We start from the raw sequence: 24,291 nt of genomic DNA, 5'->3' as shown, positions 1-24,291 counted from the left end.
GTAAATACACTCATAAAGCGGTGTTCAAGGTGTAATTAAAGGTCTCTCTTGCTTGGAGCTTAGACACATGCAAACCTGCAACCAGACCTTCGGTTGCTTTCATCTGTAATGTCAGTTTTTGAATTGCACAGTATAGCATAATGCAGCAGCATTAGCAAAACTGCACGAGGATAGATAATGCAGGGCGGTTGCTACCCTGGTGGGCATCTTGCTGCTGGCCCACAGCATTGCTGCTGTTCACTTCAGGACTTCTCAGCTTCACTTGTTGAGCTCATCATAGCCAGTAAGGCATAGCTGTTAGCTTTCCTTAAACATGGTTGAGACGGATTTTAACCTAAAAATAAGATGTTGCCACGCAAGCTTGCTGTTTTTAACAGGATTTGCAACTGCTTAGACATAGGTGGTAAGCAAGTGTAATAAACATGACTACAACCACCAAAAGGGACAGAATGTTGTCTTTCTGTTTTATTTTTATTTTTAATCTATTTTTCAGTACAAGTCTATTCAAGTTTGAGGCATGTCTGAATGCTTTTTAACGATCCTCTCATGTAAGAATTAGCAAACCTGTGATGGGAGGGAATATTTCCCATATACTATAAGCACGTATTTTCTGCTGATGCAATGCCCTGAGTGAAACTGTCTCCCTGCCCACCTTTTTTTTTTTGTCAGACTTTTGTACCAGAACCTCGACCAGCTCCTAAAAATGATGTTGGATTGAAATACAGTGTGAAGCACCGGCCTTTTCCTGAAGAAGTGGACAAGATCCCATTTGTGAAAGCAGACTTAAGCATTCCTGATTTACATGAAATTGTGAATGAGGAGGTAAGGGAAGTTTTGTCTTTGACTTCATTTTGCTCATTTTTCGGCCTGTTCATGAATCACACACTAACTTCTTATTCTTCTGCTTGATTAATTCACGTTACTTAATGGAACCATAAACTTTGAACAAATGAATCTGTGCACTACCCCAGGAAGATGGCAGTGCCTTGGATGTGTTCTTGGGGAGCACAGCTCAGCACAGTTCGTTCTGGATTTCAATAGCCTGTAGACCAGTACTGACTGGTGTGACTTTGTTGCATCTTCAAGGGAGATGAAAGGGGCACTTGTTAGATCTTTTATGGTGCATATGTAAAAATAGAAGTATTCTAAAGCTTCGCAGTACTTTAGGTTTTATTCACTTAGGAGGAAGATGCTGTATCTGATGCTGGGTGCATAAATTTGCAACAGCTCTCCCAGGCAAACAGGGTTGAAAGAGATTGAAAGAGATATTCACTTTTAACCTTGCAAGGTCTCATTGACAGTGCTTTGGTAAACATCCTGGTGGGATTGCAGCTGCTGCATGTGCCTTATGGCTTTGCTAAATGTCGGGGCTGTTGTAAGTGCTTTGAGAGTTTGGTATTTCACGTCTGTACAATGTATTTCAGCTCGAAGAGCGACATGAGAAGCTGAGAAATGGCATGGCCCAGCAGATTATTTTTGAGACTTCCATAGATCAGAAAAGTGAGGACGAGTGGCGTAAGAAGAGCTTTCCTGATCCAATCACAGAGTGTAAGCCCCCACCGCCGGCACAGGAGTTCCAGACAGCACGCCTGTTCCTCTCCCACTTTGGGTTTCTGTCGCTAGAGGCATTGAAGGTGACCTCCTAATTTCTTGTGTCATACTGATGGCATGAGTACCACTATGGCTTGGCTTAACAGAAGAGGAAAGCTTAAGTTTCGTTAGTGGGAGATTTTTTTGTGCATTGCCAGCTGCTTTTGTGCTGTCATCTACATGAGTTAGGTGGCGAATTTCCATCTTTCAGGATTGAGAACAGGGTTGTGAAAGGCCTTGCCTGAAGCCGAACATGCTCTGAATAGGTGGCTATCAGTGTACTTTTGCAGAAGGTGCATTAACTCTCACACTCACCTGTTTGTATTTGGTGTTATTATTCCAAATTGAGCTAGGGATGCTTTATAACCATTTCTGAATTATGACTGCCATACAAGTTTCTGTTCCAGGAATTGTATTGAAGTACTCCATGTAGAAAAAAACCCACATCCTTAAATTGAAATTCTGCCTTTTAAATGAGAATTTTGCCTTTCATTTGTTGTATTTTCTTCCAGAAAACTATCAATGTTAGGAGGCAAAGTAGCTATTGCAAAAATAAACAGAAAGATGCTTAATATTATGTATATTGCTGGTATATAGGTTACAGCAATAAAACAAAACGAGATGCAGTGCAGCTGTAGACAGTAATGTGGCATTTTGAAAGTCTCTGCTGCTTTTGTTGTGGAATGGAGCAGGTTTTGAGCAAATTGTTGCTTGTGTGTTACTTGAAAAGTGTTAGTTTTCTTCTGTAATGAGGATAAGTTAAATGCAACAAACTGTCAGACTTCTGCTTGTTGTTGATCATATATAACACTATTATATTGAATCAGATTTTTTTTGTGTGGTTTTGATTCATTTTTAACGGATCAGTGTGAAAACCACAGAGATCTTTTCAAACAGGAACATTTTTCTAAGCTATTGAACTCTGATCTATCCAACAGGAGCCTGCTAACAGTCGTCTACCTCCTCACCTGATTGCACTTGACTCTACTCTGCCTGGATTTTTTGATGACCTCGGGTACTTGGATTTACTGCCTTGTCGTCCTTTTGATACTGTTTTCATTTTCTACATGAAGGCGGGCCAGAAGACAAGCCAGGAGGTAAGAGAAGGCATGGAGCAGAGCACTGGAACCAGTGGTTATTGGCTTTGGCTTTATTTACGGCAGGAAGTGTAACAAACCACTGCATATTTTTCATTTGAAAGGTGATTTATTATCTGCATTTAGGATTTTTGTACGTATATGAATGAAAGGATGTATTTGGAATTCAAAGATTCATATCAGAAATGCGTTTCAGTTTGTAGGGAAAGCTGCAAGTTTTTGCATATCAAGTTTGTTCTTGATATGTGCAATATCCAGGTAATTTAATTTGATTTTGATGTCAAACGTTAAAGAAATCAGAAACCTATTGCAAGAAAGTATTACTGCTTTGTAAGTCTTTACATTATACTATTTGTGCTGAAATGCGATTAGGTTAATTAGGTTAATTTGTGCAAATCTAAGCCATGATTTCTTCAGACTGTGATCTGGAAATTCACTGTGAGTTTCTAAGAAGGTTTATGGGCTCAGTGGAGATATTTCTATAATACTTCTATTTCTATTTGTAATTGCTGTACTGAAGAGTAGAAGCATGGCTTCAGAACTGATGAGCGTGTCATTCCCTGTGTGACTGTCAGCATACAAGTGTCAGAGCACAGCAGCACTTTCTATGTCTGAGAGGAACACACCACCAATTCTTGAGGCCAGCATCGTGCTGTTTGTGAGTTTTCAAATCAAAGTTTAGAGTAGCAAGTGAGTGGTCCCCAAAGTCAGTGAGGTATACGGGACGTGATGCCTTCCAGCTGTCCAAAAATGTTCTGCTCTTGCTGGACTAGCAGAGTACTTTTTTCTTCTGATGCTTGTATGCAGTTACAGATTTAGGTGAGACTTTTGTGCAGAAGTTAGTCCTGCAGCATTTGCAGACCTTTGGAAACTCAGTGGTCTGTACTCAGGAGGATTTGCCATGTTAATTACAAAAAAATCTTTTGTATTTGAGAGATTCTGAGTATTAGACAGACAGTGTAAAGATGGCATTCCTGCTTCAAGATCCCAGGACATCTTGCTGTGATTTCTAAGCCTTCTTGGTTGTGCGAAGTCAGAGGCAGTCAGGCTGGTAAGGTGCTTGTCTCTACAGCCCTGAACTGAGGGAGAAACAGCGGTTGTTTCTGTGGTTGAAAAGAAAGAGAACAGAAATAAGTCAGTGGTAATTTTCAATATTAGCAATCAAGAGAGGAGATCAAAGCTGAGCCATGGCACTGCTTTGGGTAGGGATGGCTGTGTGGTGCTACGTAGCCATCCTTGTGCATGTGCTCATGCAGTTCTTATCAGGACCTAATTCTACTCTGCAAGGTGATTCCCACTCCTGTCACAAGGAGTAGTGGCAGCTCTGTGTCTGATGCTGCACAGCCTGAAGCAGTGCCATCCAGTGTGGGTGTTCCTAAGTGAGCCCCAATCTCTCTGCTGTGGTGATGCACCCTGATGGCTTAGAAGGGTGTCGTGGAATTTGTTTGTACAGGGTAATGAAACTGCCCACACCATTGTTATAGTATGATACTTAATAATATTAAATGTCTTTTGAACATGCTCCCTCACTCTTATTTCTTTTTCTGAAGGCGCTCAGTTACAAAACTATACATTTATGTAAACCTTGAGCTTGCATATTTTCTGCAGCTGATGTTGCTCTCTTCTCTGAATTCATTCTGAAATGTAGCTCTGACTTTGCTAAGCGTATTGGTAATATTTCAGCGCAGTGTGTAGTCACTGCTGGAGCTGGGTGCCAGGGCACAGGGCCTTCCTTGCTGGGAGCTTTCTTCCCAGGGCCCCAGCGGTGCAGTTTCTGCTCCAGTGGAGTCTGTGTCCCAGGGAGAGTCGCAGCGCTGCCCCCATACAAACAAACTCCAGAGATCTGCTGGCCACAGAACAAACTCCCTGTGACTCAGAAAGAGAGGACGATGCACTGCATGATGTTGTCTCTGCCCCGTATCCCAGTGGTTCAGTAGGCCAAATGACAAATCATCCGTGTCCCCCTGCGCACCGCTCGGTGCAGCGCTCAGGCCTCAGTTGGTCACACTGGGATTGGGGTGTATTTGGATGAGGAAACAACCTGGATCTTTGTGCAAAGTGAGATTAAGGTTCAAAATGAGCAGTTTGGTGTGGCATTTGATTGAAGTGCACGCTCAATCCTGCTGAAAATTGTTTTGCAGAATCAGTTTCATTATTTAATGTGTGGTGAGGCTGGTGCCCTAAATCACCACACCACGTACGGGTAGTGATGGAATGCCTTTCTTCCAAAATTTCCCCTCAGTCTAATAGTGAAACATGCCCAGAAAATCCTCTTGTTATGTCTGGTATTGATGCAGATTCTGCACTGGACAGGTCTGTGGTTTACCCCTGATGTGTGGATAAATTCTGAAATTACCAGAGAGCGTGTGTGAAATTACCAGGGAGCGGTGTGATTTCAGGCTGCAGCAGAGATGGCAGAAATTAGGATGTTGCCATGCAGGGTGGTTGATGCTGGGCAGCAAGGACCAGTGTCCATCTAGAAAGCCTGGGGTTCCTGACTTTCTGAAGGTCTCTATTTGGTCAAAACCATTTTGATGACACAAAATTTTGGATGATAGAAACAAAGGCAGGATGAGGAGGGAAAGAGCAGTTTCCAGGAGCCCCCGTACATACCTGGCGCTTCTGCTGGTTGTTTCAGATCCTGAAGAACATGGAGTCTTCCAGAATTGTTCAGCCACACTTCCTGGAGTTCTTGCTGTCCCTTGGCTGGTCTGTCGATGTGGGGAAGCACCCTGGGTGGACCGGGCACGTCTCCACGAGTTGGTCCATCAACAGCTGCAGCGATGAAGAGGGACCTGAACAAGGTAAACGTAGTCAACTGTGTAATACTGAGTTTTGTCTCCTATTGGATAAAACTGGTTTAAATTCTTTGTTCCTGTGTGTCCATATGAGCACTTGCATACTTCTTTCACATTTTAAAAAGCATTTTCTAGAAAGGTACATGTAAATTGATGAAGCTTCAAGACCAAGTGATTAAAGTGATGTGTCTGTGTTGTTGGGAGGAAGTCATTTCAGCAAGGAACACCATTTCCCATACTTCTGGCAGACTTAGTGAGTCTTGTTATGTAGTCCAAAACGAAGATTCAGATGAAATTGGGAACAGATTTCAGTGTGTACTACCAGATGTGCTTGAAATATTGTGTGATTTTTTTTGTGCTCTGTAAGTAGATTAAAATGAGCTGTTGACGATAATAAGTTAGCTGTAATCATGCTGGGTAGTAAGTAATGAAAACACGTGGCTGTTTGTAGGTCACTGAGGCTGGAGCCCACACACAGCTCTTCTGCTGTCCTGCTTCATTCACTCTGCTTCTTTTCCACTACAGCAACTCTTCCTCTGGGCTTGTCTTGTACTGTGACTGACTACAGGCTTTTCTGAACATAACTACAAATGATAGAAGGTTTGAGGTGTTGGGAGGGCTTAAGAGAACAGATGTATGGCTTTCTCAGAACGAGTCAAGAGAGGTTACGGAATGGCCAGGGCTTGGTTTGTTATTTCTTTCAGGATGGAGTTGTTGTGCTTCATACTGGGGCAGAGCCCTCTCCCTTCCTTTTCTGGTTGGAGTTGTCAGTATGGCTGCACAAAAGATAGTGCCCTGCTTGGTGAGGTAACCCGTTTTAATGTGTGCTTCTTAACTTGGAAGGTGACTTTTAACTTCAGCCATTGGAGTTAGATCATAGATGACCAAAAGGATGGATTTGTTTAATGATAATTTGTTTGATGAAAGAAGGGACAGAAAAAGCAATCAGAAATGGGAGCGAAGGAAGGCTGCATCAGGACTGGCTCTGATGCTGGGAAAAATCTACAAGGGAGCTGCACCTTTACTCCAAATCTGCTGCTTCAGATTTTTAGCCATTGCTTGCTAGGGTTGGACAAACTCATCAGTACTTTGGTTAGTTTTTTCCCCACACACACCTTGTGGCTGATGGCTGATGCTGCTTGTTTTGTTAAGTGTGTATTCTCTTTGCGGATGGCTCTCATTAAAACAAAAAACACACCAGGAAAAAAAAGCCAAACAAACAAACAAAGACAACATTCGGGAGAGTAAAAGAGCTTCCAGTGGGATGTAATTAAAATAAATTTACAAGCATCTGTTTTGGTTTTGTTTTCACATCTTCTCCCTCTAATCCCCCCAGCCCCAAGGGGAAAGAAGTTCTTAATTTGGGTTGAGTTGCTGCTCCCTGAGAGCAGTGGGCTTGAGAGATTGCTTCCTGATGGCGAGGCATGGCCCCGAGCCCCGGCGTGCCGCTGGCCATGGCTGCACGTCAGTGTGCTGGATGTCACCGCCGCGCTGCTTTCGCTGAGGCAGCTGTTCAGGGGCTCCTCTGTAAGCTGGCTCAGAGAAATAATTCGGCTTAAAGCCTTTCCTGTTCTTTCTGGAGGAGGTATGGAGAAAGGAAAAGGTGGTTTGGGTCATTTTCTTGTAGCATGGCTCCACTGAAGACTTATTTGCTCTCTGTACGTGGCAGCCTGACATGTTGACCAGCTGAGAGGTGGGAATAAGTGGGGGCTGAGAACTAGGAGCTTTCTTGCATTAGCTTCAATTCAAGGGTGTGGGTTTTTTTTAAATTATATATAGAGAGAGGAATTTATAGAAATTGGCTTAAATCTAGAATATTGTCAGGTTGAAGCTACAAATGTAAGCTGTCTTCTGAAATTTAATGACAAACTGAACAAAGCCTATGTTAAGGAAATGAGTAGAAATAGCTACTGGATGAATTACTGTAGGAGATACTTACTTAGTGACTATTTAGTGACTACCTTGGACTGTTCAGTCTGAGGAAAGTATGATATATGGTAAGTATAATTGAAATATATTCAGAGTAAATCCTCTTTCCAACCCTTGGTGCTATTTACTTTAAAATATCAAAAAAGTTTCTCTGAAAATTGTTGTTAGCCATGAAATTTAACTGTGAAATCGTCTCATTTTAAAATGTGACTTATGTGATTTCTTCTCATTGCACCTTGTGGTTGAAGGTCTGTGCCTAGAGAGATGAAACTTCCTTCTGAATTAACCTTCCATTTGTGTTTGTTTCAGATGATGTAATAATTTCAGAAGATGTTGGAGCAAGTATCTTCAATGGGCAGAAGAAGGTGCTGTATTATGCAGATGCCCTGACAGAAATAGCTTTTGTTGTCCCATCACCAGTGGAGTCCCTAAGTAAGATCATTTTACGTATGCATTTTTAAAAACAAAACACAATACAGAAGAACAACAGCTGTTGGGTTTTTTTTTTTTAATAGAGAGCTTTGGCAGAAGCAGAAACAGGATCCTTGTCAGAAAAGCACTGATTTAAATATCCTAATCCTTAGAAACCTTCTGAGGTGTTACCTGTTCAGTGCTCCTTTGTTTTCCCAGTCTAAGCATCAAATACCATCCAGGTTTGCTGGTAGTACATGCTTGCTTGGGTGCCTTAGGTCGGATGTATGGGTTTCTTCTGCAGTTCTGACACTGTTACAATGTACTCATCCCTGCTATTGAGTTCAGAGCAGTTTTGCTGGTGGTTTTGTTCTTCTCTGTCCCTTCTTGTTGTTGAGGCGCTCCTGCAACACAAGGAGGAGCATTTCCCTAACAACCACATGGACAGTGTCGTGGTCTTTCACCACCTGGTTCTGCACGATGCTTTCAAAGGGTTGTAAGGAAATTATAGCTGCAGGAAGAGGCTGTGTTGTGTGGGAAACATAATGAGACAGTGTGCTTCTGAATCCATAGGGAGTGCTTTAATTGCAGTCAGGTTCTGGGTAACTCGCTGTTATCCACTGCTGAATTCTCTTCTTGATTTTGAGCTCTATTTTGACTTGACTGTACATCCATCCATGTATGTTCAGTTTCAAAAAGTTTCAAGCCTGTACATATGATAACAACGTGGGGGAATTTTTTGGGCAGAAGAAAAGACAAAACTCACTTTTCTGTTGGCTTATAGCTGATTCATTGGAAAGCAATGTCTCTGATCAAGAAAGTGACTCTAACATGGACCTGCTGCCGGGAATATTAAAACAGCCATCCTTGACACTTGAACTCTTCCCCAATCACACAGACAATCTTAATCCCTCTCAGCGGGTAAGCCAAAACTTGCACTGAAAAATGGCATTTATTTGTTTGGCGGGGCTTTTTGTTGATTTTTTCTTTTCTTCAGGACGCACAGTGGTGCATGTGGGTTTTGATAGCACACAATTCAGTCTCCTGACATTTGGAGTCACTCGTTCCTAGATGTCAATCTTTCACAGCAGCTTCAGTCTGGCTAGCATTTACACCTACAGTAGGAGATTGCAAAGTTACATTAATTAACTATAAAACTGAAACTTGCTAAGTAGGAACATCTTATGTACTAAAATTTTGAAGTGTATGCAGGAAAAAGTATATGCAGTATTCCTGAAGTAAACCGGGCCCCAGTCCATGCTTGGAAATTCAGGATGGACTGACATGACTGTTCATCCCTACCTGATTTAAAACAGCCTGTATCAGTTGTGGCTGAATTATCTAGAGTGAAGTTGCTTGAGTGTGGTAACAAAGCAGAAAGACTTGAACTTTGAACGTAAAGGATTTACAACTGCTTATTTCTGGTTATAAATTTACTTCCAGATGTACTTTCACAAAGATTCTAAATCAGTAAGTATGTTAAGAAAAACTTGAATGAGTTTTTAAGATGATTAAATGACTCATCTAAATAGCAGCTGTTGCCTGGGTCCCTTTTTATTGGACTTGCAGAAAATTACTCTGAGTATAAGCACAGTAAAAGTAGGAACAAATGAATTTGAGTGTAGGGCAGGAGCCTCAGTTTCACTCACTGGATTGGGTGGGAAAATTAGCAAGGAAAAAGGCATTTCTTTGGGTAATGAGTAGATTTGCTCCAAAATACTGAGTTGATAATGAGAATATCATAAAGCTTTGCCATGATGAGTGTGCTGGGTTCCACAATAGCATGGGAACAAAGCAGGGCACGTGCATGTTCCCAAGGAACGTGGAGAAATTGCACTGAATTGCAGCTTGGACATGTGTGACAAAGCTGGGGAAAACAAAAAATTGACATAGTTTTCAATGTTTAAAGGAGTGAGAGATTTTTCTCTTGTTTATGTTGAATATAAGTATTGTGGAGACCCAAATTACTGCTTTTAAGAGAGGTAGTCCCACTGCAGCAGCCCAATGGTAATCATTTGCTGAGGCTGTACCTGTCTGAAATCTGAAGGACAAAGAAACAATTGATGAGATGCTTTAGGTAAATCCCTGGGCTTCTGGTGTTTGCAAATCCTGCTTTTCTTTTGTGTTCCAAACAGCTCAGCCCGACTTCCAGATCCAAGAGGGTGCCTCAGGGCCGGACCATTCCACCAATGGGACCTGAAACCAAAGTGTACGTGGTCTGGGTTGAACGTTATGATGATATAGGTGTGTAGAATTTTCATTGTTCACTGATGTAGCAACAGTACAGAAATGAGAGGAAAAGCTCAGCTCCATTCCTCTAAAAAAAAAAGTGCTAAATCCTTATTTATTTCTATAACTGACACTCAAGATTCTAAAACCGTTCTTTGATATTTGAGTGATGGTCCATGGGGGTGTGTAAGTGAATCACTGGCTGTAGATCTGGAGATTATTTTAGCTCTGGCAGTACATGCAAAACACCCTCATGGAGCTTCTCTGTAAGCTCAGTGTATAAGACCAGCAAGCTCTTGGCTGCTGTGTTCTCAGAATGGAGCTGTTGCTCTTCCTTTAGAAAAGTGACTTTCTGACCCTTGTTTTGCTTCTGATCTGCTTGTTCTGTTCTGAAGGGATCATCAATTTCTTGGTACCTTTGAAACTTTCTACTTCGATCTGTCATGTGGAGGGCTCACTTAATCTGCTCACGTTGCCAGTTTGGATGGTGCTGGGCAGCCCGCTGCCTTTCTGCATGCCATTGTTCAGGCAGTGTCCTACTCCTCGTGCTGAATTACTGCTCCTTGCCCTGGTGTTTCCCCCCTGAGTCTGGATAACTGGAGAGAGACCCAGCTTTATCCATCCTGTTGGCCATAGCATGGTTAGTGCTAGCAGCTGTCCCCCAGGCTCGAGGAGTCCTTTGTTCATGAGAGCTTCTTGCACGCTAGTTCTAAGCCATGGGCCAGGCTTTAGTGTGATGTGAGAGCCTGTCTGTGCTGGCCTAGCCTAGCAGGGTCTGTAACACTGCCAGTAACAGATCATCTGTTTGAAGTTGTTATTCTGCCTCTGATTTCTAATTCGGGTTCCCAGTTTAGCATGAATTAAATCCTTAGCACCTCCCAGAGGATAGCAACCAAGAGAGTGCGAGAGATCAGAGGAAGCTTCCCATAAGCTGCCTGTATGAAATGCTCCCTTTCCCACCCAGGACTCTGGCACAAGATCTTTGTGTCCAAAGGAACATACTGCAGAGCAGTGCCTGGGATCGGGATATGCACATGAAGTTCTGGAGCACCTCTTCCTTATCCTGATGTTGGCCCAGGAGGTTTCTCCTTAGCACCAGGAGTCCCTCAACCACTTCATTTCCTGAACTGCTGGTGACCCCGACCCTCTCCTGTGTGGGGGCAGCTCAGGCCGGCTCACTGGAGGGGCAGTGACTGCTGCACACACGTTTCTGCTCAGCTGCTCCTTTAGCAGCCATGGGAATCCTCCAGAGCTGTGGGCCTGAAGCCGAATAAATGAGTCTGTGAGCCTCAGTATGCTTGGCAGTTGGATGTCTTGCGGGGGAGCTCTTGAAGGTTGCTCCTAGCCCAGAGGCTTTGCCTCATCCTTCTTGTGTTCTTGGCTTTTGCCTTATGCCATCTTGGTATTTGTGGAAGAGCTGACTCCGCTGGCCCTCCCTTTGCTTCATCTCGAAATACGTCAGTGGCCACCCGCTCTGTCAGTCCCATGTGCTGTGTGCACTCAGCACCCGGGGTGCGGTGTTACAAAGTGGTTTCAGACTTACACTCTTTCTGCTGCAAAGGTGCTTTGTGTTATCCTGCTGTCTGAATTATACTTGACTTGTTTTTTCCCCAAACTTGTCTGTAAGCTTCTGCCCCTAAACAAATGGGTGGGAAGTGCCACGTTCCATTCCAGTTCTCATTTATTCCTTCTGCACCTGTTAGTAGGACGAGGCAGCGGAGCAGTGGGTTGTGGTGCGCTGAAGGAACGGCGCTGTGTTTGCTGGAGCAGATTGGTATTCCCATGGCAGATCTGCAGATGTGAGCAGCGGTACCATTTGAAATTCCCATCACTGTTCTTGAGGCTGATGACTTGCAGATGGGAGAAGAAGCTACTGAATAATAATTTGAGAAGTGTTTTGTGACTGTGACACATTTCAGCTTCTTTCTGCTTCACTGCTGCTCTGGAGATTTTGACCTTTGGGACTCAGAGAGCTGAGGGTCTGGGATGTGTTCCCTAACCTACTGAGCAGTGGGTGAAGGAGGTGTGCCTGTGTAACAAAACTTAAGGTGTGCTTCAGTAACAAAAACACACCTGGTATCACAGTTTTGCCAGAACATACCTGGTAGAAATGCTGGAGGGTTGCATTGGTTTAACTGACGATAACTTTGCACAAAAACAAAGACGCAAACAAAAACTCTGGGGAAGCTAAACTTTATTCTCTATGTCCTCTTCCAGAAAATTTTCCCCTCCCTGATCTGGTGTCTGAGACCAGCACTGGTGTAGAAACTACAGCCAACAGCAGCACTTCCCTAAGGTAAGACCGCTCTTATTTTCATTGTTTTTCTTGGTTCTCGTGGACATGGTTCTCAGAAGCCATGACACGGTTTTGCATTCTTCAGCTTTCACTGGCAACTCCAAAAACTGTAGACAGTGTTGTTAAAAAGAGAGATGAGCTCCTTCAGTGGATTTGTTTTCTGTTGGGGAAAAAAAAAAATGAAAGGGCTTTTCATATTGCTGTGGTTGAAACAGAAATTAAGGGGTAGAAGATGTGAAGTCTTATTCTTGGGTTTGTGATCCTCCTGGCTTACTCCCTGGTGAGGTGGTTAATGCTGCATGTATGTAATGAAGCTCAAAGTCCCATCTGCAGGGCTTTCAAATTCTGTGGTGACAGAAGTTTGTAGGAACAGTGTAGCTGATGCAGACATCCTAAGGTCCAGAGAATGCACACAAGAACCCTGCTGCTTTAGCCATGAGACATTTTAATGTCTTTTTAACACTGGATCTACAAAGGAAAACACTCACTTTAATTGAAGCAGTGCTATAGAGCTGATTTATATTTTTTTCCCCTAAGATCTACCATTCCTGAGAAAGAAGTTCCTGTGATCTTCATCCATCCTTTAAACACCGGCTTATTCAGGATAAAACTGCAAGGAGCGACTGGGAAATTCAACATGGTTATCCCGTTGGTGGATGGGATGATAGTCAGTCGGAGAGCTCTTGGTAAGCTGACAGGGGTTAGGAACACCTGTGGTTTCTTTTTTTCCTTTTCACTTGGAGGCAGTTCATTGAGTGGTCTGATCCTTCCTGTTCAGCTCTTGTGCATCATGGTCATCCTGCCAGCAATACTTTTGCCTGTACTCCGTCACTAGAAGCAAAGCATAACTAGCACTCTTTGTATCTGTGTTTGTGCTTCCCATTTCTGTTCCTCTGTTATGCCGTTACAGTGAGATCTGGCTGATCCCAAGAACTTAATGGGGATCAGAGTGAAGGAAAGCTCAGGTGTCTGTGGTGTGGGTAATAATGTATCTGCAAAACGCGTGGTCTGGGTTTTGTCGCTGGGTACTGGACATGCCAGCAGATCTGTATTTTGTTCTTCTTGCCACCAGAGTGGCAGAGGGGACAGCAGAGGGAGCAGGTGGTTAGCATTTGGCTGGAGGAGCTGTGGGATAGGGCTGCGCTGTCTGCGGGAACCAGACTTGGAGTAATACAGTAGAAGGAAGAAATGTAGTGTGGATGGAAAGAACAGAAATGTGACCCTGATGCTTAGCGCTGAAGGCCACGATGCTGGTGTTCCTCATCTGCCAAAGGGTCCTGCTGAGTTCCTGCTGGCATGCTGCACTTGTTCTTTCTGTTTTAAAAACAGGCTTGCAATGAAAAGCCGCAGAGATTGGTAGGCCCATGTTAGTGTGTGTGTGCTGTCCACCTTTTCATGTATTCCTGGATGTATTAACGACTGATCTTGGCTGTCTGTGCTGTTACAAACTCAACAACTGGAAATCTCTCTCCAGTGAGAGCTATTCCTGTGAAAGAATGAAATGAATACACTCTGAGCAGAGTACTTGGACATAACCATAAAACTGATGTAGGAATCTGCTGGGGATGACTTCCAGGTTCTGATTTTGCACATGCCGTGCAGTGATGGTGAAAGTGAAGCCAGGCAGGTCCTTCAGATAAAGTTTGTGATCTCAGCTGATAACAGCAGCTTGCACTAATGAAGAACCAGCTGTGTTTCTTCTAGGGTGGTGCTGGTTTTTCGACTGCACTGGGGGTAAAACAATAACATTTGTCTGATCTGTAAGGTCAGCAAATGTAGCTTGTGTGCAGTCAGGAATCAGGTTCTCTAGATAAGGAAAGCTGTGTTTGCTGTTTTACTGACACCTCTGTATAAGCAGAAAAGAGGCCAATGAACACTTTTTTCATGAGATGCATATGAATTTTATTTTGGAATACCAGTAGGTCTGTTGCCACAATCTGTCCTCTTTCCTCCCCCTGCTTGGAGGAGCAGTTCTGCCATCCCTGCTGGCTCTGCAGTAGGTTTGCCATGCCCAGATGGCTCCTCAGCATCACCCACTGCCTCCTCAGACCCAGTCCTTGTGTGCACAGCCTCCAGCTGTCGTACTGCTCTTCTGCTGACAGGACCTGTGTCGCTTACCGACTCAGTCCCGAAGGTGCTGTTGTAGCTGCCTGGCACTGGCAGAGCTGGGGGCCCTCTTTCTCCTCCCGCTGGATGGACTTCACCCCTTTCTTATTGGAGTTTCACGTTAGAACGGGCTTACAGGGCTGGGGACAGGGATTATCAGTCACCAGATGGCTTTCTGAAAAGTTCTCCACTTGGAGCTGCTGAGCATCTTCCCCTGGGTTCCTGGGTGGAGTGGGACCCCATGTTTCCTTTAGCTGTAAAACCATCACAAGGGAAAGTTGAATTTGTTTAAGCTTACTTCAGACGTTCTTTCTTCTTTAGGTTTTTTAGTGAGGCAAACAGTAATAAATATTTGTCGGAGAAAGAGGCTGGAAAGTGATTCATACAACCCCCCCCACGTCCGCCGAAAACAGAAAATTGCAGACATTGTCAATAAGTACCGCAACAGGCAGCTGGAGCCTGAGTTTTATACCTCGCTTTTCCAGGAGGTTGGGCTCAAGAACTGCAACCCGTAGGCCATTATCCTCCCCGGACAATTAGATCAGAGCTTGGTGGCTACAGTAATGAAAACAGTTAAATAACAACAAATTTCCTCAGCCCTCCGGAATTCAGGAAACCGTATTTTAGCACAAGTCAGCAGATACCGTGTGGGAGGAATGAGAAGCGAATCCCAAACATTGCAGTTGGGATACTGACTCAATTCACCTACCCTCAAAAGATTACTTAATTCCAGTCTTCCTGGATGCTCGCAACATAATCTCTTCACGCAGCCATCTATTCCGGGCTAATTGAGAACTGTGTCTCGTTCTGTGAGAAGAAAACAATCAAAGCAAAACCATCTCTGCGTTTAAGTATGAAGAACACGAGGCAAACCAGCCTGCCTTCAGACAGCTCGCTGTGCCCACGCGCTGGAGGAGAGGTGTGGGATCTCTCCTTGAGGAGGGAATCTCTTTCTGAGCCTCGCTGTCCCCTCAAGAACTTCAGGAGAAGTTTCTGACCCCCTCAGCGTTCTGCAGGAGATACGTCATGCTTGAAACGCATTTGTACGGCACAGGGAGGAAGGCTGCTCGGGAATATCAGGTCACCAAGGTGCTGTGTTTTTCAGTACCCCCCTGTGGGTCTGTGCACAGCATTTCTGTCATTCTGGGAACAAACTCAGCACGCGGAGGGGCCTGATTTCAGACACACCGTCTTACCAGATAAGAGATCTTGGTTCTATAGAAACAAGGTTATGACTTTCAGGTCTGTTGCAAAATGTCACATTTAATTTTAGTAGCTTGGTTTTTCTTTATGCAGCTGATTATGTTGAAATGTCTCTGTTGCTCAGTCGTCATTTTCATTAAATGTGCAAACATCTCCTGCTTTCCTTCTGCTGGGCTGAAATCCGAGGTTCTGGGGCTGCCTCCTGCCTGACATTTATCGAATACGCAGCTTTTGCAGCTTCTGCACTTTCCAGAAGCTCCTTTTACACAGACTATGAAACAACTGGAACAGAGAAGTGGAGAACTCTTCTTTTGTCCATTAGCTTGCCATTCCATGGAAAGTCCATTTGGAGTTGTAACTTAAAGTTGTTTTGAGGTTACCGTGCTTTCTCGGCAGCAGTGATTCCCCTTCCCCTCGGTCAGAAGCTTCTCCCTGTGCTGCCGGTGTCTCCCTGGCCCGGCTCAGGCACAGGGCTGGGTGGCTGCCTCACCCCACAGGGAGCAGAGCCGTGTGGATTCGTTTCTCTGAGCGCCGGCAGCTTCCGTTCAAGTGCTGTGCTTCCTCTGTGGCTGCACTCCGGAGCTCAGAGCTGCCCCCAGGCCGTGCTGGGAAAAGATGTTTACAACTGCACTTCAGTGCTGGGAATATGAAAGCTGCAGCGGGCACTGCCCTTCTTGGGAGTGCTTTCAGGCCCCCAGCACAGTCCTGTCTTGTGTGGCTGTAATGAATCATCACTGATGCTCCTGTGTAGGTGCAGCCTGCGATGGCTGGCAGTGCCAGTAAGTAGGGAGTAGGGGAGCATAAACGTAAGCAGGAATTTATGGAGCTCCTCAAGTTATGACAAAGTCTTTCTGGGAAGCTTTTTAATATGCATTGCAATAATGCCTGAGTCACTTAACTTTGATGTTTCAGTTACTTTTTGCAACAGTTCTAACCTGAAACAGTCTTACTTGTTTCATTACAGTTTCCTTGCCAGGGATGTGCCCTAATCCCATCTGCGTGTGGTCTTTCAGGGGGCTCACATACATCTCAAAAGATGTGCAGGTCTCACCTGAGGGGAGCTGGGGGACAGGAGCGTGTGCTGCAGGGCAGGCACAGTGACCTCTCAGGAGGTTTTGATCCAGATGAATCACAAATGGAAAAACAAAACCACGTTGTGAAATCACCGTACAGTGAGCAGAACAGCTGTGCTTCTGCACTGCCCTGGTTGTGAGGGGCAGCGCTGGGTCTGGTGGCAAAGCTGAGGTGGAGCGTGGCCTCGTGTCTGCTCAGCTCTTGCCAGTATGCATTTAATGCACAGGCACTAAATTTACCCACGTTGTGTGTGTACCTATTGGATCTACATAACGGCCAAACACACTTTAGTCCACTGATTTAAAGGCATGACCAATGCATGTTGTAACAAAAAGAAACATACGGAGCGATCAAACGTTTGCACATCTTCAGCAGCTTAAAACCCATATCCCACAGCTGTGAGTGTTACATGCAAAACCATTGGTTTGTAGCCCAGGGAGCTGCAGAAGCTGCTGCTTTCAGGTGCACGGTGCAGTCAGGAGCAGAACTGTGGCTGGGAGGAGCCCTGGGTGTCTCCTGAGTCAGAGAGCCAAAGGAACTGCCTGAAATATTGCATTTTAATGCTTGGCTGAGGAGTAGCACTTCGGTCTGTTCCTGCTTCCATCCAAGGCATGAGTGTGGGGCCCAGCTGAGCAGTGCCCACAGGGAGAGCAGGGCGATGTGTCAGAAATCTTGAAAGAAGAAAAGTTTTGCGTGTGCAGCCGGGGGTGAGCAGCATTTATAACTCCTTCTGATCTGTAAGGTTCAACGTCACACGCAGTGTGATCTGCCCCTCAGTTTGGGGTTTGCAGAGGTGAGCCTTGACGAAAGTCTGAGTGCAGCGCAGCAGTGCTGCGGCTCCAGAAGCGTGCTGTGCTGTCAGCCTTGGTTTGGGTGCAGGCTGCAGTGCCCATGGCAGAGCTGTGCCCGTGCGCAGAGTGTGCTGAGGGTGTGGGTGTGGGTGATGTGAGGAGCAGCACAGGAGCGAAGCCAGGCAGCAGAGCTGGTGGCTGCAGGTGGCCCAGGGTGGCTTCGGCTCTCCTCTCCCAGGGTCTGAGAGCAAAGCTGAGATTGATGTCAGTCGTGACGCTTCTGTTGAGACCCTGAGCTTCTGGGGCTCTGCGCCTCAATCTGCCCTACTGAGTTGGCAGCTTCACAACTTGCATGGCTGTTTTTTGTGTCCATACCCATCGGAGAGCAGATGCCCACCAAGGGGCAGCGCATCGCACCGAGCTGCAGCGCAATCACAGATGTGACACAACCAAACAGAATTCCTCTATTCACACAGTTACGCCTTTGGGTTCGTAATTCTGCTCTAAATGATGGCATCCTCTTAATGGTGCAGAAGGGGGGGTGGCTGCCACCTTGTTAAATGCAGCGCTGAAATTGCAGAAATGTTGGTACCTTAATAAAGACTCATGTAAAGAAACCATCCTTAGTTAAAGGTACCTGGCAGATGTATGACACACATGCAGCAAGCAGCGGGGGGGGGTGGTGTTGGGGGTCTGCATGCCCGTGTTGGGGCAGCTCCACTGCAACAGAGCACAGCTGTGAGCAGTGACTGCGTGGCTGAGCGAAGCCTTTGAAGGAAGGCAGACATCTTCCACGTGGATGTTAGCAGGAGCAGTTTGAGGTAAGAATGCCAGATATCATGTGCTTCGAGTCATACACACTCTGTATGGATCTCTGTATGTTGCCAAGACATGATCTTTTTGTTTCTACTGTATTTTTCTGTAAATACCCCCAGCGCTAAGTTGTAAAGTAAAGGCAAAATGTAAATATGAAGATGTGAACTACGTTCCCTCGTCTCTAGTCCTTTATCTCCTATTTGTTTAGGGAAGGCACACGAAAGCTTGTTTGTATTTATGCCAATTCTTTGTCCAGGAGAAACACATCAAATATTGAATGTAACACAATTAGTCCAATAAATTTTAAAGATTCTTATCTAAGCGACTTTTCAGCTTTCCATTTTTGATGTTAATTTTCCAGTTCCTTTGGTTGAAAATACCAACGATGGCGCTTCCCATGAGCACCAACACGTTGTGCACCCTCTGCTGCGCTGCTCACAGGGGGCAGGAGGCCCCGTTGCAGGGGGTGGGTGCAGACGAAGCACTAAAGCCGTGTGGTTAGAATGCAGCACCGCCAGGATTGCACAAACTGCTTTATTTGGTGCAAACTGGGGATAAGGAATTTCTGATCTCGGTCGCTCAGACTGAGAGCGGAGCCAGGCCATGGGGTGCTGCCTCCTGCCAAGGCAGTGCAGCTGGGAGCAGCCCGGGCCCTGGGCCCAAGAGGCTTTGCTGGTCTGGGCCCGGCTGTGCATTCCGGTGCCCAGCAGTGGGTCTGGCAGCCCTGCCGCCCCGCCGTGTCCCCACACACAGCAGTGCAGCACGAAGCTCCTCTGAGACTGCGGCTTTTCTTGGGGAGTGGAAGAGAAACCACTGGAGGAACCCTTCGGAAACCCCGGGCAGAGCAGTGCAGTGCCCTCAGCACAGGCACCGCAGTGTGGGCTGCTCCCTGCTGCCCAGGGGGGCGGCGAGATTTTCTGCTTGATACACCGAGGTACAATTTGTTATCAGAAACACCCGCACTGCAACCCAGGGCTCACCTCTGCCCTCAGCTCAGCTCCAAGGCTCAGGGTTGTGTGCTACCCCAGCCGTGGCCTCGGGCACCTTGAGGTGACACAGGAGGGGACATCACCAAGAGAGCCGTCCTGCCCAGCAGCGGCAATGAGGCGCGGGCAGGGGCTGAGCTCTGGCGGCCCGGGGCCCACAGGATGGCGCTGGTAAATGACTCCGTGCATCTTCTGCCTCTTAAAACACTTAATATATGTGCCCGTGTGATTCATTATTATCATCTAATAAAAGATTATCTGACTCACTTTCATGTTTCTTCCAATTACAAATTGAAATTGTTCCCACTATGACCTTGCAGCTGCTAGATTTTCTAAAATTAGCCATAATGATGCATTTTACTAAGATAATTAATTATCTAAACTGAGAAAATTGAGTAGTAGAACTACTTCACATGCTGCTAATTATCTTTTATTATGTCATCTTTACATGCAAATAGAGAAATATTGTGATTATTTTAAACACTGTTTTCATTAGCTAACACACTTGTTAGCACAGCCATGGCTCCGCTCCTCCTCCGCAGTGAGAGCCCCCCGGGGACTTTGGGTGCTCACTGCCCGCAGGACTCTGATTTTCAGATTAAAAATACAGAGTTACGCTCCGAACTCTATCAGCAGTTTAGAACTCGAGAGCGGAATGGCAGAAACGGCGCCGGGGCTGCGGGGTCACCGCGGTGCCCTCAGGGCAGCGGGCAGAGCGCTGCCAGCGGGTCGGGGCGGATCTGCGTTGGGCTCAGAGCTGCGCGGCCGTGCGGGGAGTGCTGGGCACGGCTCGGGGCTCTGCAGCACGGGAGGGACGTGGGCAGAGCAGAGGGGGTCCAGCGGACGGCTGCGGAGGTGACGAAGGGAACAGAGCATCTCTTCTATGGGAGCGTGCAGAGAGCAGCAGCCAGCGGTGCGCGGGGACGGGACCGCGGGCAACGGAAACAGACCGGGAGCTGAGCGGCTCCCTCTGGACATCGGCACACGCTGCCGTCCTGAGAGGCCGTGCAGTCTCCTTCCTGGAGCTCAGCAGCTGCTGGACGCGGTGCTGGGTGCCGTGAGGTGCCCGCTGAGCAGGGTGGGAGCAGGGATGTCTGTGAGATGTGGCAAAGAGGCCCCCCGTGCTTCTGAACAGCACTGGGAGCTTTGAGTTCCTTTCCGTGCCTCCGCTCTCTGCTCCCTTCAGAAACCTGCTGCTCCAAAAGCAGCACGAGGTGGCTCGGGGCACAGAGGTACCACTGATGTTCTGGCAGCATCCCCACAGAGGATCTGCTGGGAGATCTCCCCCCAGCCCTTCTTTCTCTCTGACCTGGCTGGGAGCGCCTGACCCAGGAGATGCTTTTGGGAGCCATCCTTGGCAGAGCCGGGGCCATCCGGGGGGGCTGCACCATGCCGGGAGGACCCTGTGCACTGACAGCAGTGCTGTGAGGAATGCATTGGCAGCACCTGCATGGCGCTGTGCTCCCCATTCACGTGGGCCCCCATCCACCGGGAGCCATTGTAGGCTGGCTCTGCGTGAGGTGCTGAGCCATAAATCTGCAGCAGGACGGGCCGGTTAGCACTGCCCAGCTGCTCGGCCCTGCAGCCCCTTCCCATCCTCTCACACACTGGTGGGAGGCAGCTGCTGGTGCTTTAGAGCTCGCAGCCCTGCTCTGGCAGCCAGCGCCCTTCTGTGCATGGGCAGGGGATGCTCCTGCTCCCTTTGGCCTTCAGCTCTTAAATCACATCTGTAAATAGGGAGGAATGGCAGGATGCTGGGACACACAGGTTGTAACTCAGTGGGGAGGAGCGTGAGGACTGGTCACAGTGCTGCTGGCTTTTGTCTCGCTGCTCCAAAGGGGCTGTGCTGGGTGGGTAAGCTGTGCTGCCTGCTGTGCCCTGCTCCAGGAGGGGCCCACGGCCACGGCCCAACCCGCAGCCACAGTGGGAGCAGTGGGTGCTGCAGCTTGGGGCAGTTCCCAGTGCAAGGTGCAGCATGAGAGTGTATGGTGATAGAGCAAGGTGACATCCTTTACTGGGCTATGCACTCCCAGCAGCGGAGCTGTGCAATGATGGAACAACACCATGCAATAAATCTTCCTGGGGCCATAGATTTAGTGGGCAGTATGGATTTTGAAAAGGAGGAGCTGGCAGTGTGGATGAGACAGGGCGAGCTTAGATCCATTTCCAAAAAGGCTCATTTCTTCATCCCACAGGGCTGGTCAGCCCCAGCTGGGATGGCAGCTCTGCTGTACAGGCACACAGCACCCCGTGCTCCAGCAGAGACACTCCATCTCCCAGCCTGAACAGAATCACAGAATCACAGAATGGCCAGAGTTGGAAGGGACCCCAAGGATCATGAATCTCCAAACCCCTGCCACACGCAGGGCCACCAACCTCCCCATTTAATACCACACCAGGCTGCCCAGGGCCCCATCCAACCTGGCCTTGAACACCTCCAAGGATGGACGGGGCATCCACAGCCTCTCTGGGCAGCTGTTCCAGCACCTCACCACTCCCACTGTAAAGAACTTCCCCCTGACATCCAATCTAAATCTTGCCTCCCTCAACTTGAAACCATTTCCCCTTGTCCTGCTGTTATCTACCCTTTCAAGGAGTTGAGTTGAACACTTCTCCCCGTGCAGACACACAGGCAGTGGCACCTGCTCCAACCTCAGATCTTTTTGTGTTGAAGCATGGTCACGACCTGATCAGCTTAGACTCCACGGGTAGCCTTGCTCAGATCATCTCCTGACCGGAGCCTTGTTTGCCACAGTTGCGGTTCCTAGGCCCCAAACAGCACAATAACTCCACAACAAGCAAATGCTTTCCTGATTTTCTGGTGGCAGCCGTTGGGCAGGGAGGAGCTCAGCAGCTGGGACAGAAGGTGTTGCATACAGGTATGGAGCACATGAGGTGGTGCACAGGGATGGTACACACAGGGGTTGGTGCACATATCGATGGTGCTCAGGAAGTGGTGCACACAGGGATGTAGCACAGGCAGTGATGCTCACATGGGTGATGCACAAGAGATTGTACACACAGGGATGGTGCATAGTGGGTGATGCACACAGGGGATGGTGCACAGGAGATGGTGCACACATGAGTGGCAGGCATGGAGCTATCAAAGCCATTGGCGTTTGGAGGGGAGGCTTCAGCCACTGAGCCTCAGCTGCTGGAGCATGATGCAGAATGCCTGGCTTGGCTGCGTGCTTTTTTCCTAAATGTTCAAAATCCTTCAGATCAGAGGTTCTGGCAAACACTGCAGACACAGCCCAGGCTGTGGCAGGTCCCCTCTGCACCCCCCGCTGCCCTGTGGAGCTGTGGAGCCCAAAGTCAGCTCTGAGACACCTTCAGATATGGGGACAGGGAGCATAGGAGTGGCTTTGCAGAGCCATAGGGCAGGGCAACAGCTGGGCACACCACGGAGAAGCAGGGACATGTGGGCACGTCCCTGCTCAGTGCCTCTGCAGCTGGTGGCTGATGCTGGTGGGTCCATAGTTGCTCTCTGCCCAGCACAAGCAGCCGCCCCCCGGGCACTCCTGAGGGCAGCACCTCCCGCAGGGTGCCTAATGAGGAAAGAAACCAGGAAGGTGTCCTGAAGTGCCACCCCCCAGCTGCTCACCCCCCCAGGGGCCCTCGCCCCAGCCAGGTGCTCTTTATGCCCCCATTCCCTGCTACCTGCCCAACCGGTCCCGTCACCAACCTGCATTCTTGCTCCAAAAATATGCCTTTGAAGTTTCTGGGCTTGCTTTCACCCTGTCCCAGCTGTGTCCCTACCCTTTGCCCGAGTTGCTTTGTTCAGGCCCCAACCACCCCTCCCTCCCACCGCCCCTCTTCCAAATGAGATATCCCCCCCCCGGGGACCAGAGGCCAATATCAGGCTCATGCAGCCATTTGCACCCTCCTGCTGACACTGGGCTCAGTGCCACGCTCTCCTGTGGTCACCTGGACGTGGTGGTACCTGGACACAGTGGCACAAGGCCATCCCTGCTGCCTGAGCCCCTCTCCGTTGGTGGCCAAGTGCCAGGTAAAGAAGCGTGTCCGTGAGTCACAGCAAGGCTTGTGGCAGGAGGAAGCAGAGCTGTCCACTTAGCTAAATTATGGGTCTGGTTTTGAAAGGATTTGTAATGAAGGAATGAGATTTAAATCGGTTCTATTTCCTAAGAGATGTTATAACTTGAAAAGGAGCAAGTTGTTTTATTGCATAAAGGAACGTGAAAATAAGTTGTGCTTTCATGTCTGGAAACTCTCCTCAGTAACAGGGCTGCTGCAGTAAGACACGAGACCTGAAATACTCCCTTGTGGTTCTCTCCCTTGCTCAGTTTTGGAGGCCCTGGCTGTGAGGACGGGGGCAGTGCAGGACGGAGCACCCCAGCATCTCATCCAGGGTCAGCAGCGGCACCGGGCACTCGGCCTTTGTCCAGTTTGGACCTGAATCTGCCAAGGACGGATCCCAGCCCCACTGCTGGCCTCTGCACACCGTGCATCCCAAGGGGGGCACGCTGCCAGCTGCTGCTGCTGCAGGTCGCAGCGTGGGTTTGCTGTGCTTTACCCAGCTGGTGGCAGAGCCCGGCAGCAGCAAAGGCCCGCAGTGTGCTGACACGCTGCCCTTGCCGTCGGGCTAAACAACCGGCATCTCTTCTCCCCCAGCCCCTTCTGCTGGGGGATGCAGGGACAGCCCCGGGCTGGTGTGGGCACACGGCTGAGTTGCGTGATGATGGCGATGCCGGCAGCTCTCCCAGCCTCCACGTGGGGAGAAAGGAGCTCCCACCCCTGGGAGAGCCCCATGTGTCACTTGGCGTGCCAGCCTGTCACAACAGCACTGTGCAGCCAAAGCGAGGTGTCGGGCAGGGTGAGAATTCCTCGTAGTGGAGGACGATGTCCATTGGGTGCACACCCTGCAGGGCTGCCCCAGGACCCCCTGGATCCATCCAGCACTCAGTGGGCTGAGGATAGGGCTCATGGCTCCCCGATCAGCCCGTC

General features: G+C 47.9%; 1 protein-coding gene across 2 annotated transcripts in view; it reads left to right on the top strand.

Annotated features, from left to right (window-relative positions):
- The window catches only part of RALGAPB (Ral GTPase activating protein non-catalytic beta subunit), a 60,748-nt gene extending 42,087 nt beyond the window's left edge, over positions 1–18,661 (top strand). For both annotated transcript variants that reach the window (XM_003211893.4, XM_010722228.3), the window contains exons 21-30: positions 670–822; positions 1,425–1,634; positions 2,529–2,687; positions 5,326–5,491; positions 7,724–7,846; positions 8,610–8,746; positions 9,961–10,069; positions 12,272–12,350; positions 12,888–13,036; positions 14,778–18,661. In XM_003211893.4, the coding sequence (XP_003211941.1) occupies positions 670–822; positions 1,425–1,634; positions 2,529–2,687; positions 5,326–5,491; positions 7,724–7,846; positions 8,610–8,746; positions 9,961–10,069; positions 12,272–12,350; positions 12,888–13,036; positions 14,778–14,971 (1,479 nt within the window). In that variant the 3' untranslated portion in view covers positions 14,972–18,661. The remainder of the gene's footprint in view (positions 1–669; positions 823–1,424; positions 1,635–2,528; positions 2,688–5,325; positions 5,492–7,723; positions 7,847–8,609; positions 8,747–9,960; positions 10,070–12,271; positions 12,351–12,887; positions 13,037–14,777) is intronic.
- Positions 18,662–24,291: the final 5,630 nt, after the last annotated feature.

This window comes from Meleagris gallopavo, chromosome 22 (genome assembly GCF_000146605.3).
Source record: "Meleagris gallopavo isolate NT-WF06-2002-E0010 breed Aviagen turkey brand Nicholas breeding stock chromosome 22, Turkey_5.1, whole genome shotgun sequence".
Lineage (NCBI taxonomy): Eukaryota > Metazoa > Chordata > Aves > Galliformes > Phasianidae > Meleagris > Meleagris gallopavo.
This window is presented reverse-complemented; position numbering and strand designations above follow the sequence as displayed.